Genomic DNA, 27,694 nt, shown 5'->3' on the forward strand with positions numbered 1-27,694 from the left:
TAGCTTTGTGCGAAATTAAAAAAAAACAAAAACAAACATGTTCAATATAAATTAGGGCTAAAAATTAATTCTTAAGTAAATCGATTTAAGATTTGAAAGAACAAATGAATGAAAAAACTTTAGAGTAGAAAAATTAAATATACTTTATCAAAATACCATTATTCTAACATATATTGTGTAGTATCGGTATAATTTTCCCAATTGTCCGATTAATTATTCAACGGTAAGTTGACAGAATTTTAACGTAAATATCCTGTTATATAGGTTTGGACTAAAAATAGAAGAAAATAACAAAGAAGTTTCTTAAACTTTTATTATTTAAAAACTTGTTTTCATATAATAATTTCTCAAATATTAAAATTAATGAAAACAAGGTCTGCAAGTATGATTTTGTGAACAAATGCAGAACTTCATGTGGTATACTAATCGGGCGCAGAGGCGTGACAATTTAGAAGTGGATGTTTGTTGCTTGAAAGTTTGAATGAACTGAAAGTTGTTAAAAGGTGTGAAAAAATGAATCCTGTGTTAGTTTTCATTCCAAACATTATTGGTAAGGTGTAATGCTTTTCGTGAGTTCATTATATATACGTAATTTTTAAAGTTTTTACATACTGTTTAGGTTTAAAGTTATTACATCTATTTAGTATATAACTTATAAGATTATAACGCTCTTTTTTTTTTTTAACATTTTACTAACGTTAGTACAACCAGTAGTAGTGTTACTTGTATCAAACTATGTTTAAAGGCTATAGATATAATTTCTAAGTTGAATGTAGCACTAGTTGTAGCAGCTAGTTAATTTGATTGTAGGGTGGTTGAATAAGAGAAACCAAAAGACTGTTACTAACAAAACAGAAGCCACTCAAACCGGACCCTAGTGGAGTGCTTCGAGATTCCTTGCTCGAGCCTTTTCTTTTTATTAATGTCAAGTCGTGACTGGTTTTTCAGTGTTTACGTCGTTATTGATGCACATGCGCAGATAGTTAAATTGTCAGCAGAAAATAATTGTTAGTAATCATCGCGGCAATTTCAACGATGTTATCCGTGCAGTGTCGTACTTGAAACATGAAATACAAAATGCGTTTCGAAATACTGAATTAACTATGCAGTTATGTGTGTGATAATCAGTATTTATATATTAACTGTGGTTACAACATTACTTTTTTTGATGAGAATTGAAAATAAAATAAACAAAATAGTATATTACATCGTAATATCATGTACGTTGTGATAATGGCTCATGAATAAATCATTGAAATCACAATGCTGATCGGGCAAATGTAACCAATGCCTTTTCTTATTCACCTTAATTATATTGATAATTAATTAAGTTTTGCATGTGTCGTAAAACTTTGGTATTTTTAGCTGTATTGAGGATGTTAACTTACTATAGGATTATTTGGATCAGTGGGTAAGTTGGAGAAACTTTCAGTTAGTTGAATACTACACTTTAGTGTTGAGTTGGTAGACACTGGTCCCTCATTATATCACTGGAGATAGAAAAAGAGTACCTTTACTGGTTTTACTAGTAATCTTTAGCTGCATACTGCTCTATTTATTACTAATATTTTGCTTTTCCAAGTTACATGAAACATGTGGTACTTTGTTTTCCAACAATCTCATTCCCCTTGAATATCAATGAAAATCTTGCATGATTGGCATTTTTGCTGTCTAGTGCAGAAGAGATCAGCTTCTTCATTTAACTTTACCCCAGCATGACCTGATACATACATCCACGTGATAGTCTTACCATACTGTTTGTTGTTTTTTTAACTTTCTGCTATCTATTTTGGGCAACCACTCTAATTTTGTACATTAGTGCCTATGATTAGTGTGAAGGAATTGAAAATATTATATCACTATCAAAAGTCTCAGGCATTGCTCAGGTTATAAGGCTGATATATTTAGATGACAATGTCAGTGAATGCATTTTAAATCTATTTTACGATAGAAGAAGATTGAAAAATAATTTAAACATTTTTATTTCCCAGAAACATAAAAAAATTGTAAATAAGACAAATGAAGAATTGTTTATCATCAGTGAACTTTATCATTGTTTTAAATATTTCACATTTATATTTGATATCAGGAATTTCCATCACATTTTGTCATAATTTTGTACTTATTGATTAATGTCTGCCTATTATGATTTTAATAACAGGTGTGAAAGGGGCCATGAAACCTCATAAATATGGTAAATACTGATATAAACTAAAAAAGTTAATAACTAAGCCTAATGTAAAGACATTTTTGTGTAAGATAACCAGCCTAGAGTCAAGTGCATATAATTTATGAAAGTAAAAAGTATCAAACCAGTTTTAAAACTTAAATGATAAAAACATCCTTAATCAACAGAGACTCTTAAGAAATCAACAAATATTTTTATGTTTTGTAGTTTGTACATTTCATTTTGTACTTTCAATACATATACCAGTGGTTCCCAACCTTTTTTATGCCCCACACCCCTAAAAAAGTTTAATATGTTCTCGCACCCCCTCACAGTAATTATTTATTTAAGAATAAAGGTGAAGGTGGCCAAACAAATGTTATCTTGCACCCCCAAGGTGTGGGAGCACCCCTGGTTGGGAACCACAGTATTAGGTTATGCTTTTTTTTCTAAGAGATATGACATAAAAGCCATTGTTAGAATTTATTGTTATCAAAATGCACTGGCTTTTCTATATACTAGAAGTTGTTATATAAGGAAGCACTTTTCCTCTGTTTGTTTTTGTTTGTTTGTTTGGTTTGTTGTTTTTTTTAGCTTGCTTCATTAAAAATATTCCTGTATGCATGGATAAGTAATAATATCTAGGTGCACACTCTGAGGGTCCACTTAGGTACAAAATTTCAGATTTTGAGGTTCTTTTATCTTGGAGCTATGGCAGTTGCAGATCCTTTTATTATTATGAATTACCTCCAATTATAGGAAATACAAGGTAATACATTTGGGTACTAGAGTGATAATGGGGATAAAAGGTTTATCTTGTAGGGATAGATCAAGATCAGTTAACTTATTTTCTTTTGATAACCCCACAGTGGTATGTCTACAGACTTGTACTGCAAGAAACTGGGTTTTGATACCCATAGTGGACAGTGTATGGACAGCCCTTTGTGTAGCTTTGTGCTTAACAAACAACTTTTGATGAAACAGTGGTAAAAAGTGATGTTATTGAAGCTTATAAGATTATATAGGGGACTGGTTAGATAAAGTCCTCTGATTTCTTTGCCCAGTATTCTGAAGATTAAAGGGTAAGAGGATTCAAGTTTAAGATTTGAAAAAGACTTTCTAGTGGATCCAGTTGCAACAGTGTTATCTTTAATAAAAGAGAAACTGACTTATGCATAGAATGTTCGAGTTGCCATCAAGGGTTCTATTAATTAAGATATGGTACCATTAGGTGATCACAAAGTTCCACAAACTGACATGAGGTTTAATAAGAAACTAAATAAAGAAGACAAAACATAATAATAATAATATGCAAATCCAACTTTACTGATGTTTTATATATCACAAAGTACCACAGATTAACATGAAGTTAAATAAGAAACAAAATAAAGAAGACAAAACATAATAATAATAATATGCAAATCCAACTTTACTGATGTTTTATATATCACAAAGTACCACAAATTAACATGAAGTTAAATAAGAAACAAAATAAAGAAGACAAAACATAATAATAATAATATGCAAATCCAACTTTACTGATGTTTTATATATATATATATAAACTCAGGTGAAAAAAAAAATAAACATACCATATTGCTTATATTGAGTATTCTCCCTCCCCCACACACACCTGGTATTTTTATAAAGCTTACCTTGTGTGACAGCAATAGTAATCCAATATATAATTAAAATCTATTACTGTAATTTTGGTGTAAAAACAAATGCATAACACTTGTTAGCATTAAAATTGACAAATCATGTGAAAATAGAATCAGGACCTGCACAAATACTATAGTTAATGCCCTCATTTGCAGTTTGCAATACCCTCAGGGGTGTTAATTAGGGGCAGTATGGTAGCAATAAATTTATTGGATAACATAAGGTATCAGCAAAAGATATGGATTAATCTTCACTCTAGTGATCCATTTTACAGTTTCTGTAAGTTTAATTACAATTTAGTTGTGGCCAAAAATACTTGTCCTTATTGCATATGTATTTGTGATTAGTTTATCACACTTTGTGGAAATTAGCATAACCAACTGTCAGCAGTGGTGGAGGATAGAACTTTACAGGAGTTTAAAAAGAATAAATTATTGGAAACATAAAGAGTGGATTTAAATTATTGCTTCTTTTTTGTCCCCTGCTGATACAATGGTAAGTCTACAGATTTAGAATGCTCAAATGAGAGGTTTGATTTCCCTCAGTAGACTCAGCAGATAGCACAATGTGGCTTTGCTATAAGACAAAACATACACACTTCTTTTATTAAGGGTATATATGTACAAATTGTTTGTTATTGTCCATATTTTGTCTGTTTTTCAAATTGTTTAAAATTAAAGCACTCATGATGTTAGGAATTTCTCTTTAGTGTTAGTGTCAGGGCTGGAAGCATGTCTTTGGTTTACAGAACGTGATGTGTTTTAGCTTTGGTTCTGGAAGGATACCTTTGGTATGCTGAATATGATGTGGTTTATAATGCTGAATTTACGTATATCCAGTCAAGTTAATCTTATATTTTCATGTAGATGCTGACTGTAAAGCAAAAATGTTAAACTTTTAATTGTATTTGTTAGTTGTTAGGCAACAAGTAAACTGACAGAAATGTCTTATTGGCCATTTCTGTTGTGTTTTATGTTGAAAAATATCTAATAAGTTTTTGCTGGTTAAGAGAGGGTGATCCAACTTCTCAGGCATCAAAGGCCAAAATAATACTTTTCTGATAGAATGTTGACCTTTAACATTTACCTTCTCTGTCCATCATACATTTAAACAAGTTTTATTCTTATTTCAGTCTTTCATGTTAGTGACCCTTATCTTAACCAGACAGAATGAGGTATAAATTTTTGTTTTAATAAACATTAATTTGTTTTTACTTATACCTGTTAACGAGAACACTTGAGAAAAGGCTTTTCTTTCACTAATGATTCAAAATAACTTCATTGCTAGAGATAGAGAGTCAAAGTCATGTGTTAAGTGTATTTTTATCCATCATGTTGAGTTTACTTGTTTTATCACATAAAAGTGCTTTCTTGCATATTTCTAAATATTGAAAAAAATTTGATACAACATTTTGTAGTTTTAAAAAAATGCTTCCTAGAAGCTGACAAGAAGAAATTATCATCACTCACATTTCTTTGGTAATAAAAAGGAAGTCAGATTGCAACTCACATAATTCCAGGTGAAAAAAAATTTGATGGCTGTGTAGAGGTATGATATCTTGTGAGACCACCACTCATATGTGTTGTGTGGCAACTTACCAATTTTTTATTAAATATTTTTCATAAATTGGCAATTGCAGGTAAGTATGGGTTTGACACTTTCCCATATGAACTTGGAGTCCCTCATAGGTGTGTCTTGAGTTTCACACTTTTCATTATAAATATTAATGGAATCAGTGGGCAACTATCCATCACTTTTGCAAACGGTTTCTTTGTCAACGACTTACACATTAAGCAGCTACATGTCAAGTGTCCTCTCTTCCACTTCTTGGGGATGGATCAATGTTCCCTGTTAAAAATCTATCATGCCCTTATTCGATCAAAACCAGACTACAGGTCTCTGCCAGGACTTCAGCCTTGAAAATGTTGGACCCTTTTCACCATCAGGGTTGTATTTTCCTTCCTCAATGGGCCACACTTTTTCATAACAGGTCTGCTACAGTTTCTTTTCGCCTTCATTTCCAGGTGCAGTTGGATGAATTGTTTCTCTCTTTGGATGACATAGTGGTATCCACAGATCAGTTCATCCCACCATGGCTAATTACTATCCCCTTATGTGATCTTTCTTTGAGTCATCTGAAGAAGACAGATACTTCTGATTGGAAGTATCGCCTTCTGTTTGCTGAACATCTTTCGAACCATCCTTCCATATTCATCTATACAGATGGTTCAAAATCATATTACTCTTTAGGGTTTGTCATTGTTTGCAGTGATTTTGTTGTTGCACACAGAATTCCTTCTACAGTTTCTGTTTTCATTGCCGAATTGTACGCCATTTCTCTTGCCCTGGATCACATAGAAGCTGTGCAGTACATGAACTGTACTATTTATGCTGATTCACTTAACTCTCTGTCAGTCCTGGAGTCACTTCACATCAGTTTTCACCCTATTTTTGCTGATATTCAAAACTGACTGGCCCATTTTTCTTTAACATTTACTTCTATCCAGTTCTTCTGGACACCAGGATATGTTGGTATTCACGAGAACGAGCTCGCTGACACTGCAGCTAAGTCTGTCTGCTCTGGCACTATCACTGCTGTTCCTGTTCCATACATGGACTATGGTCCTGTATTCAAGGCTCAGCTCCATGCCAGTGGCAGTTGACTTTAAGTGAGCAATGTGAAAACAAGCTTTTCTAAATAAAATCCTTTATTGGACCTTGGGCATGTTGTTTCTTTAATAATCAGAAAGAGAAAGTTGTCCTCACTAGACTACACGTTGGTCACAGTTTTTTAACTCAACGTTTTCTTTTATCTAGGACTGATGCACCAATGTGTTATATGTATGACACTCAGATCACAGTAAGCCACATTTTACTGTCTTGCCATCATTATGACTCTCAACATCAGTATCATTTTAGACACGTTTTGTCCCAAGGTTTACACATATCGTTGGACATTGTCATCAGCACTGGTGACACTGTCCACCTTACATATATTTTTAGTTTTTTAAAGGCCATTGACATTTTAACACTATTTAAATTTTTAATTCATAAATCAGATCTTTTTCTATATTTCATTTTTGAAGTATAACTAGTTTGATCTGAAATTAGAAACTGGCTGTAACATCAAATAACTCGAAGTCAGGACTAGAAAGGCCAACTTCAGGTGACTAACGCTGATGTTTGAACTTACCCATTAGTCTTCCTGGTGAGATATAATAATTAAAATTATACTACAGAAAGTCTTTAACAACTTCTGTTACTTTACTTTCTGAACATGCCTGTAACATCACATAACTTTAAACTAGGACCAACTTTAGGTGTTTGTACTTACCTGTTCGTCATCCTAGCAAGTTATGACTATTCAACTCATGTCACAGAATGTATCTTAAAACTAGTATTACTGTAATTTCTCTCTTACTGCTGTACACTGGATATAAAAATTGACTTTCATACTGTTTAAGTTTTAATTCAAAAATTCAACTTTATCTTGTTTTACCTTGATTCCTTTTTACATATTTTAATACTTGTACTTTACTTTTAACTTTTTACCAGATGTTTGGTGCAGATAGCTTTGTTGCTTTATACCATAAGACACCAAACCAACCCACCCAGCTTGGTGACATTCTTCTGCCTACCTTGCAGTTTGAGGTTCAGCACATTTAGATTGTTAGTCATGTCTATCAGGAATGGTAAAGAACAGAGGAATTATTTATCTTGCACTTGATCAGTATACTGGTGCATGTTGTCTATTTGCATTTTCTAAAGGAAACAGAGGGTTTCATTTCCAAGAGGAAAGAAATGCTGAAGATACATTCCTGAACTTAGCCATCTAGTATTTCAGTAAAATGGTAAATCACAAAACTTTGCATCCACTTCTTTAAAAAAACCCAAAAAACTTCCAATCTGTTATTTGTTATTGCTTCTTGTGATATTTATAATGTTAACAACACTACCATTTACGTCACACGTATTCAAACCTGTTGATGTATAATGCAATGAAGAATGATATATATTATCCATTCAATTTTTCATGAGGACACTGACTGATCTCTTTTTATTGTCAACCATTGCTTTTGCACTGTGCACAGTCTGTCACACTGCAAGAGCACATCTGAAATTCACCATATTCATTGATAACAGAGACGAATGTTGCGTAAGTGTCAATTCCTTTGTACAATCCAAGGGTTGTATTTTCAGTTTTTTGTGTATTGAGAAATCTTCTTCAACAGTGTGGATAAAAATCAGTATTTGAGAGATGCTACTGGTACCTTATGCTTTTTATCCAAAGCTGTTGCAAAGTATTTGCATTTGCAATTAATAAATTTTAGATGGGAAGAAACGTGTTTATATATCTTATTCACTCTCGTTGTCATGATCTTATGAGATAGCTGTATTCTTTCAAAATTTCTAGCCACTTTATCATCCCTAAATACATTTGTCAGTCTAACTGCCTATTTTTCTCAATTTCCCCATCTCTAAATGATTCTTTATACTCCTCAAGCACCAGAAAGATATCATGTGATGTTGTAAGATTTGCAGTTTGTGTTTTTTTCTTTTTTCTTTTGTACTTTGCTGAAACACATTTTTGGTTTTCATGTTCTTTAAAATATTAGCTTGTGATTTTCTTACATACTGGTCACACTTTATTTTGTGTGTCATGATGGCACTTTATGTTTCTCTTTCTCCTTTGGTATACCAGTGGTTTGTAACTATACAAAACACTGCAGTTTTGCAGTTTTTCAGTAAAGTTTCCTACTGGTTCAAATTAAATACCTTGTAGTCATTGTAAAACTTTTTTTTTTTTTGACATTCATTTTGGGATCCAATTTACAAGTCATTGAATATGTTTTTGCCCACTGAGAATTTTAAACATAGGTATTATGACACCAAATTAAAAGGCACAGATGTATGTAACAGATCACCCCTTGCATGATACAGATTGACTAATCAAATCCAACAAAAATGTGGACCATTTTTTGTGCTGCTACCTGGTACTGTCAACCAGTCACAGCTTTAGTTCTAAAATTAAAAGCAGCGAATCTAAACATGCATTTCATGTGCTATGAGCAATTTATAGGCTAATCTAAAAATAAATAGAGAGAATAGGTTTTGTATAGTTCAGTGATAAATTAAGTTATTCCAATGATTTAGAAAGTTATTTAAGACATTAAAATTATAATAATATGCTATTTAAAGTACTGTTTGTTTTTTCTGCAATTATCATTAAAGCAAAAGCAATTTCCAATGATATTTCTTAAGAAAATTTTCTCAATCCCCAATTTTTTTTAAAAGGACTTGAATAGCACAAAGATTAGCTTTCATGCCTTTAGTAGGACCATCATACTATGAGATATTTATGTATGTGTATTTAGGTAAAGAAAGATAAATCCGTAATAGTTACTATAAGCAAAGCAGTGACCTAATTAAGAGAAATGTGTGAAGCATAATTATAAGTAATCTTTCAGTCATAAATTTTATTAACATCTTTTAGTTTACTTCACTAATCCTTTAATAATAACTAGAAATGTTATTTAGTTAAATATCAAAGATATCAGTACTTTATATTCACATTTAGGTTGATTTATGAAAACAACATTAGCAAAAGAGTGGTGAAAAGGGAAGGTTCCTTAAAAAAAAATCCTTGTTGAGAATTCCTAAGTTTTTCTCTTAGTAAGAAACTGAATTATATAAAGCAAATCATTTTGTTTTGCTGTATGTTCCCCTTTAAATAACTAGTCTTCTGGTGTGGAAGTGGTAACTTTACAGACCTACAGCACTAAAATGCAAGACTCAATTCCCTGCAGTGGACACAGCTGATAGTCCAATGTGGCTTTTCTCTCAAACAAACAAATATTTGTTTTAAACAATTAAACATCTTTTTAATAAATGTTTTTAAGCTATGTATTTTGCAGATTCTGTTTCAAGTCATTTTTTTCTATGAATCTTTGTTTTTAGCTTGATCATCAGCATGCTTCAAAAATGAAAACCCTATGTTACATATCATTCTTTTTGTGATAAGTTGTGATTAAATAGAAATATTCCTACGTTATTCCCATTGAAAAATAACTGAAGGAATATGGTGTTACTTCTTTCAAGAGGAAAAAAAGTGTTACCTTACATTAATAGTTTAATTGTAAGGTGAAATCTCTCAAAATTTGCATTGTCTAGAATTAAGTTTTCTGTTGGTTTACACAGATGTTCATTATTCTTGATGTTTACTTAAAGCATTATAATAAATGCCCACTTTACAGAGGCTGGCTTGTTTCTGAAGAACTATTTTAGAAGGAGTTCTCTGTATATCGAAGTAAATGGCAGTCTTTTTCAGATTATTTTTGTGGGGATTTTTAATTACAATTTGTATGTAGAACTAGGTTTACACAATATTCCACTTTGGACAAATACAGTTTAAGGCTAATTTGTTACAGCAAAATGTTTTGCAGAGGCTTGAGACTAGTGTTGGTGTGAAGCTGATGTACCTTCAGAAAAAAGATATTTGTACATTTGAAAAACTCATTCACTATTGACAACTTTGGGTTTAATGAAGTTATTAGGGACTCCAAAATAACTCAGTCACTGAGCCTTGATGAAGGCTAATGTTGGCACAGTATGAAAACTTTTCATTTTAAAAACCCTGTTTGTTATCTGCAGTGAGAGACCAGTGTTCATAATATGGGCCATTTGGGGAAATTTTCAGTTTTCATTCAGGCAAATTTAGAAGCAAAAAACATAACCTCATGTAAACAAAATTTGTACAGCCCCACTACTGGAACATCCCCCATATGCCTATGGTTAGTAGACAGTGTTCAACTGCTATTTCAAAAAGTGATGGAATCATGTAGGCATGTGTCTTCTGTAGTTGTGAATCAAGAGTATGTCTGATGAGCATATGTTTTTTGTGGGATAACAGATGCTCACATAAGTTGTTCTTAGCCTTTTGTAATGAAATTGCAGAGATGATTAGAATAATGCTTCCAGAAAGTATTGTTAAAGAGAACTTTACAATGAGTAGAATTAAGATATGTTACCTTAATTTGGATGACGTAGAATCATGCTTTTGAAAGACCTTATATAAAAGTATCTCAAATAATCCAGCATTTGTGATATCATTTTAATGATGTAAATAGCTCTTGAGTCTGCAAAAAAAAAGTGGGATCCACTTGTCAGGTACTGGTCAGATCAGAGAGAAGTGATAGTTGTTGAAGGCACTAATGTGTGGATATGTAAAAGGTATAGATGTTTCTAAGTGGAATAACAATACTTTACAGAAAAGTATTATCTAGATCTCATTTAATAAACTACTTACTCTGGGATCAGATAGCCCTAATGTAAACATGACAATTTGGAACCAGATCAATGAACAGTACCTTCATGAAGATGTCATCAGCATTGGAACAAAATCATTTATTTTCAAACTTGCAAACTGTCAGTATTCTTTATTCAGAAGATTCAGGTCTGCTCAAGTTGCTCATAATCAGATTTTTAAAAAGTAGTGTGGGATCAGTGCAAAATAGAAAAAAACCTTTTATTTATTGATGTTGAAAAGCAGGACAATCAATTAGCTAACATTAAAGTTGGGGGAAGCTACTCCATTACTTGTTGAAAAATAATCTTCAAAACTTTACCACCATGAATAAGAGAACTTTTTTTAGAGTTTGACCAAGACTCTCCCTTTTGAATGTGGTCTACTGAGGAATACTTCACATTTTCATCCTTTAATTCTGAAAGAGAACGGAACCTAAAAAAAGAAAAAGGAACATAACATTGAAAATGTCTTAGATGGTTTAGAATTATGAAAATGTACATTTGATAGATCAGTAGAAACTGAAAAAGTAAAAAAAGACAGAATGGAAGAAAGATATATAAATGGGTGATGGAACTAACAAATACAACCTTGTGATATGGTACATACCTCCACTCACAAGATTAGCTGGTCTTTACAGTGCTGCTCCCCAACTGCACTTTTTTTTTTTACTAATGCATACCACAAGCTTTACATTCCCCCCTGTTGGAATGCGAAATTCCAGCATGACTTTCATGCAAATTCATGCATTGCTTGTTGACCAATAAGAGCATAACATGCTCACATGATGCATGCAGCTCCTTCTGTACTTTCTTACCTAACTCTTACTTCTGGTTTGGCAACTGTCAAGTGCACAGGTCTTGATTTGTGCTTTGTGTTTGTAGTGTGTCACATTAAGAGTTATTTTGAAGTGCTTGTATTCTTTCTTATACACCAGTATTTCCTCACCAGCTTATAGTTTTTGTTTTGTACTGACATTCCTGCAGTTTTAATGAACATGAATTCAGAAGTTAATGTTACCACTTTTGATCATTGATATCCTCAATTATCAGTTATAAACATGCACTTTTCCATACCTTCCATTTTTCCAGATTCCCTTAGTCTGCCTTTGCTTATGTGTTCTTTTTATATTAAGAGGCTTTCACGGTGGCCTCCACTTCTGGATTGGGATATTAATATGGTTCTTTATGCTCAGACTCTCCCTCCCTTTGAACCCATTCTTTTGTGTTCTTTGTTTCATTTATCTCTCAAGTCCTATTTCATTCTAGTTTTGTCTAGTGGATGCTGCCACTGATTTCTTTGCAGTAGCTGTTTTCCATAAACTTTTCCATCCCACTTACTTTTTTCGCTTTCTAGATCTTTCCATTTTTCCCAAGACTTCAGCAACTCATGAAGGTAGCTTCTCCTTTTCTCCAATTTCCATACCTTTTGTCTCTCATCTTTACTCTCTTTCTTATTCAGGTAGACTGCTCTGTCCTGTCAGAACCTTAAGAGGTCATAATGCACACATGGCTTCTTTCCATGATGCTTACCACCATTTATTTATTATTTGACAGTCTTCCTCCCTTCATGATCTTTTGCCTTCTACACTCACTAACTTGGTCTGGAAACTGATCTGTTTGGCATACTTTTTTCTTCCTTGTTCATCCTATTCTCTGTTTCATGTGTTATTCCATTAGATTTGTCAGCTCATTTTTTCTCTTGCACCCTGCCTTTGTCATTCATTGGAAGAAATAATCCAGACAGGTGTGCAGACCATGTTCAGTGTGTTTAGCTCTCATCATCTTCCTCACATCATGCTTTCTTCTGCATTGGAGTTTCATCTTCTGCCTGAGGCTGTGCTCCAAACTCCAATGTGACTATAATTGGTAACTTATCCTCATGGATTTCATTCTGTGGCAAGTGGTGTGATAGGTACCTTTTTAACTCTTAAAATTGTGCTGTATGCCATGCTGACTGCATGCTCTTGTCCATGGCTTCACACAGTCATTGTAGAGATGGGAGGTACCACAAGATCACTTGTAAGTGAATAATCTTGCATTATTTGCTTTATAAATATGTTTGTTTTGGACCATACCACACACAGACAACATGGGTTAAGCAAATGGGAATAAACTGCCTATCATGCCTTGAGTGAAGCACTTGGTATAATCTGATTTTCAAAATAGGGCTTCGTGTTCACCCATTGCACACTCTCTGGTGATGATGATCCTCTGGAATCCCCAACGTATTATTTTTCTCTTTCTTCAAGTGGAGTACAGGAGTCCTTTCCTTGGTGGCCTTCAGTGATGTTGCATGTACAAATTAGTGTTCTTGTCCTACCATTGTGAGATGTTGGTTCACTATAGTGATTTGGATTGAGTAAACCAATTTGCACATGTTTTTACACTAGTTGTATCCATACTTTTTTTGTACTTATGGAATAGATCCTCATTCTATCTTCAAGGGATGTCGATTCCCTGCAGAGGAGGTTTTTGATTAGTGTCAACTGATCCACCAAAGTCCTTGAACAAGTAGAAATATCTCAGAATTGGTGCAGATCTTAATTCCTGGGGTTGGGGTGAAGCAGACATGATCCTTATCCTATTCTTCCAGGATGCTGGTTCCCTGTAGAGGAAGTATTTGGTGCTGTTTACCAGCCGTGCATATAGCCCTACTACATTTCATATTTTCCTCCCTTGTGTTTCTCACATTGTACTTGAGGGCAAAGAGTATACCTAGCTTGGAGGTGGTGCAGTGCTCTCCCCATTTCTTTTATGGTATGAGATATCATTTGGACACTTTGGAGAGTATCTCTGTTTCTCGTTCAAACTTGTCCTTCCTGCAGATTACTCTGGGATTCTAGCTGATCTTTTGAGAAGAGGTAAATATTGCATTGGAAGTTATAATTTTTCTACACTGAAAATGTATTTCTCATGGGTACTAACCTCCTCTCCCAATTCCCACTTTTCTCCACTACTGCCTGCACTTGCTTCTTCTGTCAAACTTTGACTTAATGTTCCTGTTGGTCAATGAGTAACGCATGGTGGCTTTCATGAAAGTCATGTTGGAATTTTTTAATTCCATCAGGGAGTGGAGTGTAAGACTTGTGGCCTGACTTAGTAAAAAGGTTTGCAATTAGAGGGTATTGTCAAATGAGAATAGCTCCTCTTGTGAGAGGATGTAAGCACCTGTCAGAAATACATTTCTAGTGGAGGAATATTATAACTTCTGGCCAAACTCATAAAAATATATTTGTGTCTTGCTTTTATCAACGTAGTTGAAAGAAGCCTATCTAAAAGCAAAAAAAGTGCTTTCAAAGAAAAGAATACAAATGATTTCAAATAATGAAAGATTCATTAAAAAAAAGTAGCGTGGGGAAAGTATCAGAAGTACCTGTAACAACTCCTTTATGAGAAGGATACAAACATGCTCATAATCTTTACAGTAAGAAGATTGAAGATTAAGAAAAATAATTGGCAAAGGCCAAAGGAGTACAACAAAAGAAAGATGAGCAAATGGAACTTAATGAAACTATCAGAAAACTGAAAGAAAGAAAAATAGCTAGGAGGTAATAAAAAATCAGTGATGGAAAAGTAAACAAATGGGAGAGAAACTAAAATCAACAGAGAAGTTTGAAAAGTTAGTGAAAGGCTTTGAAAGACAACAATTTCAGTGAAACAGGGTTTTGTAAGGATTCTTTTGATGTAGCAGAAGAAAGTACTAAGGCATTGGTGAATTTATCATTCTGTTCTTATCAAAGTTATGGTGCATAAAGATTATACCAATATAAACTGGATGGCTTCTGGATAACTTTACTTGAATAAGAGTGTTTTTTTTTAACAAGTATATCATGACAGTTTACTGTTACTTGCTAGCTAAACAATCCATTAGAGGTCATTTGTCAACCCATATAAAAGACAAAAGTTTTAATTGTATGGATGGAAGCAGTAAAAGTTTAAGGTTTATAAGTTTTTCATAACAACATTTGAGAGAAAACTGATTGTAATCAGTTGTTTTTTGTATTTTACAAGTATGAAGTGTGCAATGGTAACTAATGCTGAAGATATGGATTCAAAGAAAAAATATTTAAGAAGTTAAGTAAATCATGTCTGAGTTTATTTATTGCTGTTTGAAAAATGGTAAGTTTTTGGTACAGTTATATGAAAAAATTGCCTTATTAAAAGCGTAAATGTCCTTAAAATTTGTAAATGTACTGTTAAAAGTAATTTAAAATACATACTAAAATTTTGCCAATAGATAGTTGAAAGCCTGTTTTATGAAATTTGCTTTTGAAATTAAACTGATTTGAAGTGCCATTCTGAAATATAGTCCACACGAAGTTATTCTTGAAACTTTAACCTGTTACTCAAATAATGTGGAAGATTACACTTGATAAGAATGACTGGCATATGTTAGTTCTATGGCATGGAATCACAAGTAGCTTATTTAGTATATGTGAGCTCGTGATGTTTGTAATTAAAACGTTATTTTAAACTTGTATATAACTGTATGCTAGATTAGTTTTGAAAACAGATATTATATTTGAATATACAATTTTGAATCTATGCTGATGTTTATTTCTTTATTCACAGGTTATATCAGAATAATCCTACTGTTTATAGGATGGATATTTTCAGACAATCCTTACTGGTTCCTTGCATTGTATGTGACATCCATAGTGCTTGATGGTAAAGTTTTTGTTCCTATTAGTGTTACTTGTATACACATAGGTATATTCATGTGTATTTTAGTCCTAAAGAAATACAGTTAGTTGATGACAATATTATTATTTTTCTATTGATTGCAGAAATGATTCTGTTGCATTAGTGGTTGTACATGTGTTCAGGTAATACAAAGTTCAATGCCTGTTCTATGAGGCTTGTGTAAGAAGATCTATTTATATAGCATAACTTTGTATTACAATATCAGTATAAATAAAGTTTTAACAATCAGAGAAATAAGTCCAGAAATCAGTAAATCATGACACCTTTTTTTAGTTTACTTAATGATTAGGTATACTTTATTACAAGTTACAGATTATACAGCAAGGAAGATTATTTTTCATAACAGGTACAATGTTTCAATCACTGGTACAATCATTCTCAAATACACAAGTTTTAATGGTAACATAGTATTTATTGTTAAAACTTGAGTACTTGAGAATTATTGTAGGAGTGATAGAGATGTTGTACTGTTATAAAAAAATAAGCTTTCTAACTATGAAAGCTGAAATGTAAAATAAAATATACTTTAAAATTGCCCTTTTTTCTTTAATGTGCAACATGTATGTGTGCTCATTAAAATGTTCATCCAGAATTTTCTTCATCAGACTGATTTCTAAATATTTTTGACAAATGTACAGAGTGTTGGGGTTTCTTCATAAGAAAGGTACAGTTTGTACAACTTACACATCTGTTGTAACTATTTCCCTTTTGTAAACAATTATTGTTTTTAAATGAAGAGAGCAACAGTGACTTTCTTAAGGTAGCCAAATGCCTTGTCAACTAATAAGTGATGCACCTGAAGAGATTCAGGAGATTTTTACTGTTCATACATACTCTTAAATGAAATGGCAGCCAAGAGAACAGGTTTAGAGAAATTCTGTGTTTTTTATGATGTACTTCTATGCTTATTTCTATTTTTATAAATGTGGTAACATGAGAGTTAACATTTTCATTACCTGAAAATGTATATCACATAAATTCTTACCTCTGCACTACAAAGAGCTATTACTTAGCAGTCATTGCCATATAAACTCTTGCAGATGCCATAAGCTTTTAACAAAGATCCCACCCATAGACATGTCCATGTGTATTGTGCCAATCTTTGACATAATCATTATTAGATAATAGCTCTCTACCAAGAGGAGAGTGATACATCTTGAATGAGAATTAATCCCCATGAGCACTAGCATGTGAACACAAGTTTAGTCAGGACAAGGTAAATTAAATGCACTAAAAGGGAGAAGGAAGGATGGGAGGTGGTTATGTCTAAAAATACAGGTATGGATGGAAAATGTTAACTTCATTAATTCTGCTCACCTATCTGCACCACAAAGAACTCAAATCCCACAAAAAAATTACAACAATGAGCTCCTTTCTATAAAAAGCATTAGAATGGAACACCCCATGAAGTGTTATCTTCATAAAATAAGTTTATAAATAGTAAGTGCATCTTCACAAAATTATGCATATTATCAGTAAATGTAACAAGGCTTTTGTATGAAAAATATCAGATTTTTTATCAAGTTTTACAATTTCGTAAATAATGTCTTTCTCATGCCTTTTTCAAATACTGACTATGTAACTTGCAAAGTAATTTTGATTTCAAGATTAAAAATACTTTTATGTGTCAGAAAACTCCAAATTTCACATGTGAAATCTTTATAAACTCCAGATAATTATCAAACATTTAAAAAAAACAAAACTATATTTTATCTCTTATTTTCACCATTATATCTCTGTACTGATTGGGTCAATTTGATTGACCTCATAACCATCATAAAAGTTAGGAAATTGAAATAAATTATGTTTTTTTGTTCTAAAATGACTACAGATCACAACACAAAAACACAAATGTTTAGTCTAAATAGCTTAAACCTTGTAACATTATATATTTTATACCTTTCAGTCATGCCTAACATTAGAAGTTGCAATTATGAGGCATATGTGCACTAATGTTATGATAAGCAACAATATAAAACTGGTCTTTACAAAATGACCTGTCTTGGTTGTGTTTTAGTGGACTAGTATTTTGTAAAATGTAGTCCAATTTCAGTTATAATAAACTATGCATGTATATACGTTATTGCTATTTACAAATACATTCCTAAACTTATTTTTCTTAAAACATAGAACAGTAAATAAAGAAGTATAGAAAACAATTATCTCTTCTAGTTATGAACTTTGTACTTGCCAAAGGTTGCTAAATCTTATTAAATTTTGCATGTGAAAGGAAATATTTTTTTTTTAGGTTTTTAGATATGCATTTTGAAATAACAAAAAATCATAAATTATTATATCAATAGAATAGAGTTCAACTATAATTTAACAATCTTATTAACTAAGCTGTATTTGGGTCTAAAAAAAAAGAAGAAATGTTGAACTCACTTATCGTACTGCTTGGAATCTAGCATAAAAAGAGTTTGCCACCGAGATACTTCAGAGGGGCTGAGAAGACCAATAGGGCTACATACTGAGCTTTCAGTTGATTATACACATATCATTGGGCGAAATAGGTGTACATAAGCAGATATTTTCAAAAATTGAAGAGGTGGGTGGGACTGCCTTGGTTGATTCCATAAGTGTATTAAAAATTCAGAATATAGAAAATATAAGAGGTTCTTATATTACATTTCAGTTTGCCAATATCAGTAATTTGAGAATTTAATTTATAAGAAACTGTAGACTTTATATTGAGGCATAACAAGCATCTAATCTGAACTAATTCTGCATTCAACATACCATGTGATGCTTTTTAATATTTATTTTTTAAGTTAAGAAATTAACTCGTGTATAATACTAAAATCTGAATTGTAATTTACAATTTGGTTCCAAAAGTGTTGACTTGCATTCAAAATTTTATTAAACTATTATTTTATGCCTACAACCTTTGTTGATAGGGTTAAAGAAGTAGAAAGAATTTAGGTTGTGAGCCATTGTTAGCAAGCACAATCATCTGGAATTAGGTCCCACGCTGAGAGATAGTGCAGTAATAGTTATCATGAGTAATGACAAGAAACCAGATGCCAGAAATGAATCAAGGATTGAGAACTACCCCTACTCAAACAGTGGCATTGGAAAGGTATGATTCTAGGATTATTTGATATCAGGCATAAAATCAACACTAAGTGTCACCTGTACTGCATTCATTATAGATGTAGGAAACCAGATGCCAGAAATGGATCAAGGATTGAGAACTACTCCTACTCAAACAGTGGCATTGGAAAGGTATGATTCTAGGATTATTTGACATCAGGCATAAAATCGACACTAAGTGTCACCTGTACTATGTTCATTATAGATGTAGGAAACCATATGTGTATGCTGAAGAAGTCCATAAACTGACTCCCAGACCCTGGAGTCTCTAAAGATGCACGTTTGGGTTATTTGAGGGAAGAGAGTCATCCAGGGTCACGTAGGGTTGAGTGAGCTACTATGTCTACAAGAAATTGAAAATAAAATAACACCTGTAGAGATAATAAACCAACATGCCAGAAACCACTGAAGAAAATACAAATGAACACACCCAAGAAGAATACAATACACAAGGAGTCACCCAAAATGACCCATGCAGAATATGGAGACGTGATAGCCCTGGAATCAAAAGTATGCTGTGCCTACCCTGTATACAGAGCAAAAAAGTCCTAAGCAAATGATTTACAATGTGAGGTTGAACTGGAATGGAAAGCCAAATTAAATTTTCAAAATGAGACAACTTCAGAAGGAGAAGGAAAGCTCCAACAGAGGAAACCATGATGGAAGGAGAAAGTATTAGACAAATATTCACAAAGTAGTAAAATAACGGGTCTCAAGAATGTAACCTCTGAGTAAAATTTCAACTGACACAGTGAAAAAGATGGGGCTTTATTCAAATTGAATTCAAAGACTGAGAACCAGTTTTTTACCATTGCAGAGGAACTGAAGGAAGCAAGAGGCTTGCAGACAAATCAGGATGTAGAGAAAGTTTTTGAGACTCTGAATTGGGTCATCAACCACTGAAGAGAATATCCATCAGAGGATGAAAAAAGTACATATCAAGAACCAAAGAAAGACCAATGTTGTGTCAGGTGGAACAGATTAATACATCCAATAATCTCCCATCTTTGTGGGAATGATAAAAAGGTAGCAGTAAAACCACAGAGTGGGGTTGAGAATTGTCTCATGAAATTCAAAACAAAATACACATCTGTGATATACAAGCAGTGAAATACCAAAATGTGACTACTTAATTCATGTTGGAAAGACTGAACAAAAAATAGGCATAAAAACAATATTTTTGAAGTCAAGCAGGGCCCAATGTAGCCATGTGGTTAAGGCACTCAATTTGTAACCTGAGGGTCATGGGTTCGAAGTTTTTGTTTCTAATTGGTTGAACACTGCAGTAGCCTAGTTAGAAAATTTTAAAATAGTTAAATTGGAACTCATACATGTAATGTGACAAAAGAGAGAGATTTGTTAAAATTTCCTTCTGTAACAGTGTAGAAGGTTATGATGTGGATTTCAATTTTGTAGTATGGAAAGAGCAGAATTTTTCTTTTAACCCGATTAATGGTTTTGTATGTAAGTAGAAGCATTTTATAGTGAATTATGATATTAGTATTATTGTTTAAGAGAATAAGTACTGGGAAAATAACTTATAAATAAGGTATACTAAATGGTTGTACAAGGTAAGGTGGTTAGCAGTAATATTTACAAATGAATTGTTTTCATTGAAACTGTTGTCTTTCTATGTGATGACTCATAATTGGTGATTTTTTTACACCATTGATTGCATTGAAGGAGTTCCTGTTACAAACTTGAAATTATTTGGTGCAGTACATTTTTAACATAAGAAATAAAATTAAAAATGAATGCATGATAAAAGCATTGATGTAGTTGAATAACACCTGATTCTTTGAGAGGAATAAATACATTTATATAGAGGGAGAGGTACGTGTATAAATCAAGCTGTTGTCTGAAGAACTGAGACAAACTGGAAAAATATTAAAGTATCTTCATGTCAGAATGCTATATTTTTCATAGTTGTAGTTAAATTTTAATAACTTGTATTTTTGTTTGAAACATGTTTACTCAAGAAATTGATGGATGGGCAGCCAGAAAATTTAACCAAGTTTCTGAATTTGGTGCTTGGGTAAGTATGTTTAAAATTATAACCTTTGAAATTCAATCAATTATGTTGCTATGATATTCCTTTAAATAATCCTGAGAAGTATTTGATTACTTTGGAAATTGTAGCAATTTGTTAGAATATTGTCTGTGTAAGTAGCTTCTTGCAAGAAAAATGATGTAACATAGAAAATGCTTTCTTTCCATACGTGCTTGAGATTTGCATTTATTGTATGTCTTGTAAATTTGTATCTAGTTGTAACAACATTAAACATTTGAAAAAGTTTGATATCACACATGCTAGCATACAATGTATCAAGTTTATTGCATTTAAAATGCTCCAAGCATCACAATTAATCTGAAATTAATTCATATATATATAAAGTAATGAACATTGATATCACATATGTAACATGTCATTATATGTGTTTCTGCATGCATGACTAATCAAAATCACTGTTCCAAAATAATATCCCAAGTAACAATAGATTATTTGGCCACTGAAGACTGTCCTTGGATATCCTTTTGAGAAAGAGTAAAAATTTAAATTTTGAGATGGTACTTCACCTCTACTCATGTTGGTCTATGAGATTAGTATGCCACTATACTTGATCTAACTTCCACTTAAAAATCATGTTTAATGTGAACTGCATTATTGCATGATGACATTGTGTGACAATAACTCTTCACCAGAAAGAGGGTGACAATCTTTTTATGCAGTAATTCCCCTTAAGTACTTTGTCTTCCTTCCTTACTTCACCTGACATGAATCTATGCAAACTTGTTTTTTGCTTGAAGTTAAACATAAAGCTGCACAATGGGCTATCTCTATGTTTACCATGGTCACTGAAACCCTGTTTCTGATGTTGTAAGTCTGCAGACAAACCACTGTGACACTGGTGTGTACAAACTTGTTCCTCATACACCTGCACATCTGTACTAACATATTTCATTCTCCTTGTCATTTAACTCTCTTGTTATGGCTTACATTCATTCATTTCTGTTACTCAATTCTATGTCTTTGGAATTTTTTTTTTATGTTTGGGGAATGGGCCCTTAACTTTTAATTCCCATTATATTGTCCAGCTTTCATGGCTTCATCTCTTTCTGATCACCTTCCCGCATTACCTCTTCTCACTTCCCCTTATGTCTGACACACTTCATGGTACCTTGGAGGGATTTTCTGGAGACATTTATTTTCTTTTCATCACTTTGGCTCATACTTCTGCTCTGTCTCTCCTTACTTAGTCGTTCTGCTGTTGAAATTTATGGGAACAGGATGTTGCTCTCGAAGCTAATGTATGCCTTTTTCTTGTTTAATTTTCATAATCGTTGTTGGGCTCCGTTTCTTCACCCTGATGTCTTTGGGTGGTGTTCCTGACTCATTGGAAAGCTATCATGTTACTATTCCTGGGCCTGCTGAATACACATCTTCCTTTTCCATTCCAGCTTCCTGATTTTCTTCTATTTCCCATCCTGATGTTAAGATCATCACACATCTTGTTGGTGACTACTTTGTCAGGTCTGGGTTTGTGGAAGCCCTTCTGTCTATCTTTGCCAGCCTTTGGCCTCTATTTTTCCAACAGATGGATTCTTTAGGTTCTCATCTGCAACCACTCTTTCCATTTCACTTCCTCTCCTTTTTCTTCCCTCCTTCCTCTTATTCTGCTCTGTAGCAACATTAATTTCAACAAGTTTGGGGTCATTTTGTTTGTTTTTTTGTAAGCCAAGATGTTTGCCACCAGAGTGGCCAGTTCAGACAGTAGTCATATTGGATAAACATTTTTGGTGACAATGATTCTAACTCACAACCCTCAGATTGTGATTCAAGTACCATAATGACCAGGCTTCCTTTCCATCTTCTCCTTCTGTCTTCCTTTATTTTAAATCTCTTGAGGATGTGGTCATAGGTCTCTTGGCCAAGAATGCAACATGGTTATTATATATGTAAAAATGGCTTGTTTGGGTTGAGAAAATATTTTACGTAGAAGAGTGAACAACGTTTCGACCTTCTTCGGTCATCGTCAGATTCACAAAAAAAGAAAGAGGTAACTGACCGGAAGCTGACATATTTGAAAGGGGTTGTGTAACTGAGTGTCGGAATATAGAGGGCAGTGTTAGATGTTTGAATATATAATTATATACTTTTGTATAATTTATATAATTTTATATATAATTTTATATTATTTATTTTATTATTCTTAATATAAGTATAAAGGTGTTCCTTTGTATGGGTTTATTTTGGATTTAAGTTGTTGTATAAGTAAGGCTTCTTTAATTTTGCATTTTTTTATGTTTGTTTCTTTATTTAGTATTTGGGTGTTTTTTATGTTTATGTTGTGTTTATTTGACTTGCAGTGTTCGAAAACATGTGATGGTGACTTTTTATGTTCTTTGAATCTGGTTTCCATTTTTCTACTTGTTTCTCCAATATAGAAGTCGTGACAGTTATCGCATTGTATTTTATAAATAATGTTGGTGTGGTGTTTGTCAGTGTAGTTTTTACATAGTATATAACTCAGTTTTGTGCCTTGTTTTTCAATAAATTTGGTATTAACTGGAATGCCATATTTTGTTACTAGTTTTTGCCAGATGTTGGTTATTTTTCTGCTGATGTTGGGAATATATGGAATCCAGAGTATATGGTTTCGTGATATTTTGATTCGTGAGATATATTTACTTTTGTTGGTTGATTTTGCTTTCTAAGATTTCTATTCTCTCTGGTAGTTTTGCTGTCCATCTGACATTTTCATGTTTTTTCCCTCTTGTCATTGATCAGTTGGTCATGATTTACTCTATCAGGAGAGTACCCATTCCAGGACACACTTTCCTTGCATTGTACCTACTATTTTGGTTTTATTCCCATTAGGTTTGTCTTGTAGCTTGTCATATGTCAGGAGCTCTTAACTTAGTTATGGATCACAATTCTAACTATGGGGTGATCTCTTCTCCCTCAGGTTTTTCATTGGGTTTTCTCAGTTGGACATACCTCTCATCAGTCCCTTTGCCACTCTTAATACTGGTCGTTTCTTCTTTGGGTCCCCAGTTCATCATTTTTTGGTCCTGGTAGGTGAAATTCTTAGCCAGGATTAGTGTCACCTTTTTCTGTTTAACCTGTTGGTGTCATCTCTTTGGCTGTCAAAACCCTGATTTCCACTGCTTTATTGATTGATGCCCTGACCCCATTCCCTTACACTTTTGCCCCAGCCTTGTTTCTCCTTCATCCAGTGGGGTTATCCCTTCATCTTCACATGTGGGATTTGTCCCATACATTGCTTGTATGGTTGGACTCTGATTGCATAGTCATTTTCTTATCTTCTTATTGTCATCCTTCAGTTATGTTTATCTACCAGTAGAAGTGGTGGGCTTTTCCATTAGTCTCTCCTTTCTTCTGGACCATCCTCTTATGGTGGTGTTACTGAAATACTTCAACTTCACTTTACAAATGGTGCATCTTATGAACACTTTTAGCACCTTGTCAGGAAAACAAGAAACAGTTTTTCATATAACAGACAGTTTGCAGGTTATAAGGCAGGTTGTAAAAAAAAAAATTTTTTAGGGGAGTGTATTTGATTTTAATATGTTAAATAACTTTAATTAAATTTTCTAATTCAGTATTTGCATAATCCTGATGTGAATTATTTTAATTAAATTTATAGTATTGTTTATTTTATAGCAGTTCTGTCATGGTAGGTTTTTTCTATAGTTGAAAGATTATTTACATGCCTTTTCTACATGTCTAAGCATACATTTATAAGAAATGCAAATGTTCTGTAGAACTGTTTCAAACTAATAAACTAATATACTTGTTTCAGCTTAATGTTATAATTGACAATATTGGAAGAGGAATGCTGTGGTGTCTCATCAGTCCGGTATGTTACAGCACTTTATAAATCTGCTTTTCTAGTGAATTGTTTATTAACAGGATTTTGTTTATAATCTATTTGTATTATAAGTACAAAATACATGTCATTTGTAACTAAGAACATTAAAACTTAGAGGTTCTTTAGTTTTACATGCAGCACAAAAATAATTATGCTCAATTAATTAAATAACAAACAAAAATTAAATGTCTGAAGTAATGAATGTGAGAGAGTACAGAAACCTAAATTAGGAATAACAAACACTCAGGAGCACTCTTGCTGAATGCTAGGTCTGAAAAACTTTAGTTATTACAATGAAAGTAGTATACTTTATCAAAGTATACTCAGTAGTTCTTTTCCACTTCCTTACACGTTGCTTTGCAGTGCAACATAGAAATGCCTACAGGATTTCAGAATTTAATTATAATGTACATGTAAGTAAGTGCACTTATTAGATAAAAGTAAGGAACATATTTCCTGTCTTAAAACTTCCTCATTTATTTTTTTATTTTCTAATATGTCAATGAGAGCTCAAGAAAACTTCAGCATTCAAACTTGTATAACATATGTATGTTGAAAGCAGAAGTTACAACTTGATTTTAATTTGTTTTATAGATATATAATTATTGTGGAGAAATTAGTCTTGCAAACATGTATAAAATACTTGAAGTATTAGTATGAAAGTTGATATTATTGTGCATATTTTAATAACTGTTATATATGTTTGGATAAGGTGATTGGGTTTCTGCTGTCAGAATAATGTGTATCTTTTATTGACTTGTAGTGGTATTTGAAGTGGTAAGTTGTCATCAATGTGTGTGTTCATGGGAGTGTTAAAAGTTTCAATATACATCAGGTAGTTTTGCTTGATGTAATAGATTTTTCACTAGAAATCATATGTTGTTTTTTTTTTTAAATTTCACTTGGATATTTTGTCTTTGCTAATACATTAATGGTGTAGTGCAACCTGTGAAATTATAAGCTGCATCTTAATATTTAAGTATTTGATTTATAGTAAAATTACAACCATTTGAAAGTGCAGTGTTGCCATGAATGAACCTACAACTGGAGAAATAAAGATTCTGCTATGGTACGTGCACAAAGTTAGCTATTCTTCTTTAGTGTTGCTCTCTATATGCCTTTTCTTTATGCATGTCACATGTTGGAATTAGTGTATTCCAGCTTGTCTCTTATGCAAACCATCTTCCTTCATCCATCAACTCGCACATCCCACCCTTCCTTTTCACTTCTTCAGTGTTTCTATTTCAGTAGAAGAGTTTACATGGAGTCATGCATCACATGAGCATGCTGTGCCACTGTTGGTTCATGGACGACACATAACGATTTACACGAGATACACATTGTAAAATACTGATTTCAGCAAGGGAGAAGTGTAAGGCTTGTGTAAAGAAGAAGTTTGCATACAGAGGTCAGCATTAAACTAGAATAGTATAGGAAAGTTATAACAAACAGTGGAAGAGGCTGAAGAAATTTTTATAGTATATGCAAACTAATAATGACCACACTGTCTATTGCAAATACTAGTTACAATGGAAAATGCAATATTACTTGGGCCAACAAGAATGAGTATAATAAACAACTGAGAAAGAAGTTTAAAAAGCAGCATGCTGCCTTATGCATTTTTCTTCTAAAAAGTGATTAGTCTTAATAATGTCATTAAAAGAAATATTTATTTTATGAAACAGGTGTATATGTACATACACACACATATATTTCTTATCCTTAAAAGCATATTTTCACAATTGTAGCTTGAAAAACAAACTGAATTTCAATTCTACATAAAGTATATTAACGAAACAGTTGCAAGATTTTTGAAACTTGGTTTTCATGTTTTGATACTACATCTGACTAGAACTGAAAATTGCAGCTAAAGGTAAAAGAGCTTCTGTAGCACTTGTTTCATTGATCTTACCACAAAAAATACCCTTGTCAAGAATGGCATTTATTTCATCGGACTTGTGTGGATGGCATTATTCACTAGTAATAAGCAGTAGCAATGGGGAAAATTGAAATGGCCATTGAAGTTGCAAAAATGAGGAAGTGAATAAAAAAATGGGATTTTATAACAAAAAATAACTTAATACATACTGTTCAGAGGAATGGAAACTAAAATTTAAGTCACTGACAATTAGACAGATTTAGAAGCACAATCTACTTTATAATATGCAAGTTAAATGCCACAAAATAAATCAAAATGTTCATAATATCATGCAAGACTTGTACTTTTCTTGTACCCAATTTAATTGTTGTTTGTTCTTTTGAATAGTTTTTTTTTTCTTGTGGTAAAGTATTGAAAATATTTGGTAATTAAAGTACTATTGAGTTACTATTTAGAGGTGTATCATATGTTTTCAAATTATTTGTCCAGAATGGATATTTTGTCTCAGTGGTGGAATGGGTATCTTTCATCAGTAACTATACACAACAAGGATCATCATGGAAACAGCTTCAAGAACCACCAGAATTTGCTGCAAAAGTCATGAAGAATGGTAATGTTTTCAATGTTACAAATTTGCATTGTTAATTAGAGCTTACTTTCAGTTGGAGTGTTAGTTCATAGTACTTAAACATTCTGCTCCTCGTTTGCATGCATGTTACTTTTACCTTCCAAAATGTAATGCACTCAAGTTTGTTTAAAATCAATAGTACAGTGTTACTCATTTGAAAGGTAGACATCTTGAAAGCATGAATCAGCCTGCTGTATTTTAAAGATGAGATATACTGTACTGTATGAGACTGATATTTTTGTGATTATATTCTAGTAAACCTTAAAGAATTCAGAGTGTCTTGTAACAGGTTCTGTTGTTTTTTGTACTTGATTAAATTTACAGGATATAAAAGCTACTAATGTGAAATACAGTACTGTGTC

General features: G+C 32.7%; 1 protein-coding gene across 2 annotated transcripts in view; it reads left to right on the top strand.

Annotated features, from left to right (window-relative positions):
• The first annotated feature begins 395 nt into the window (after positions 1–395).
• The window catches only part of LOC143253113 (uncharacterized), a 36,917-nt gene continuing 9,618 nt past the window's right edge, over positions 396–27,694 (top strand). The window contains exons 1-5 of one of the 2 annotated variants that reach the window (XM_076506398.1): positions 396–550; positions 15,707–15,802; positions 20,911–20,966; positions 24,757–24,813; positions 27,194–27,314. In XM_076506398.1, the coding sequence (XP_076362513.1) occupies positions 514–550; positions 15,707–15,802; positions 20,911–20,966; positions 24,757–24,813; positions 27,194–27,314 (367 nt within the window). In that variant the 5' untranslated portion in view covers positions 396–513. Of the gene's footprint in view, positions 551–15,144; positions 15,254–15,706; positions 15,803–20,910; positions 20,967–24,756; positions 24,814–27,193; positions 27,315–27,694 lie in introns of those variants that run through there. The other variant, XM_076506399.1, reaches the window with a different exon arrangement.

Source organism: Tachypleus tridentatus, chromosome 6 (genome assembly GCF_004210375.1).
Source record: "Tachypleus tridentatus isolate NWPU-2018 chromosome 6, ASM421037v1, whole genome shotgun sequence".
Taxonomy (NCBI): domain Eukaryota; kingdom Metazoa; phylum Arthropoda; class Merostomata; order Xiphosura; family Limulidae; genus Tachypleus; species Tachypleus tridentatus.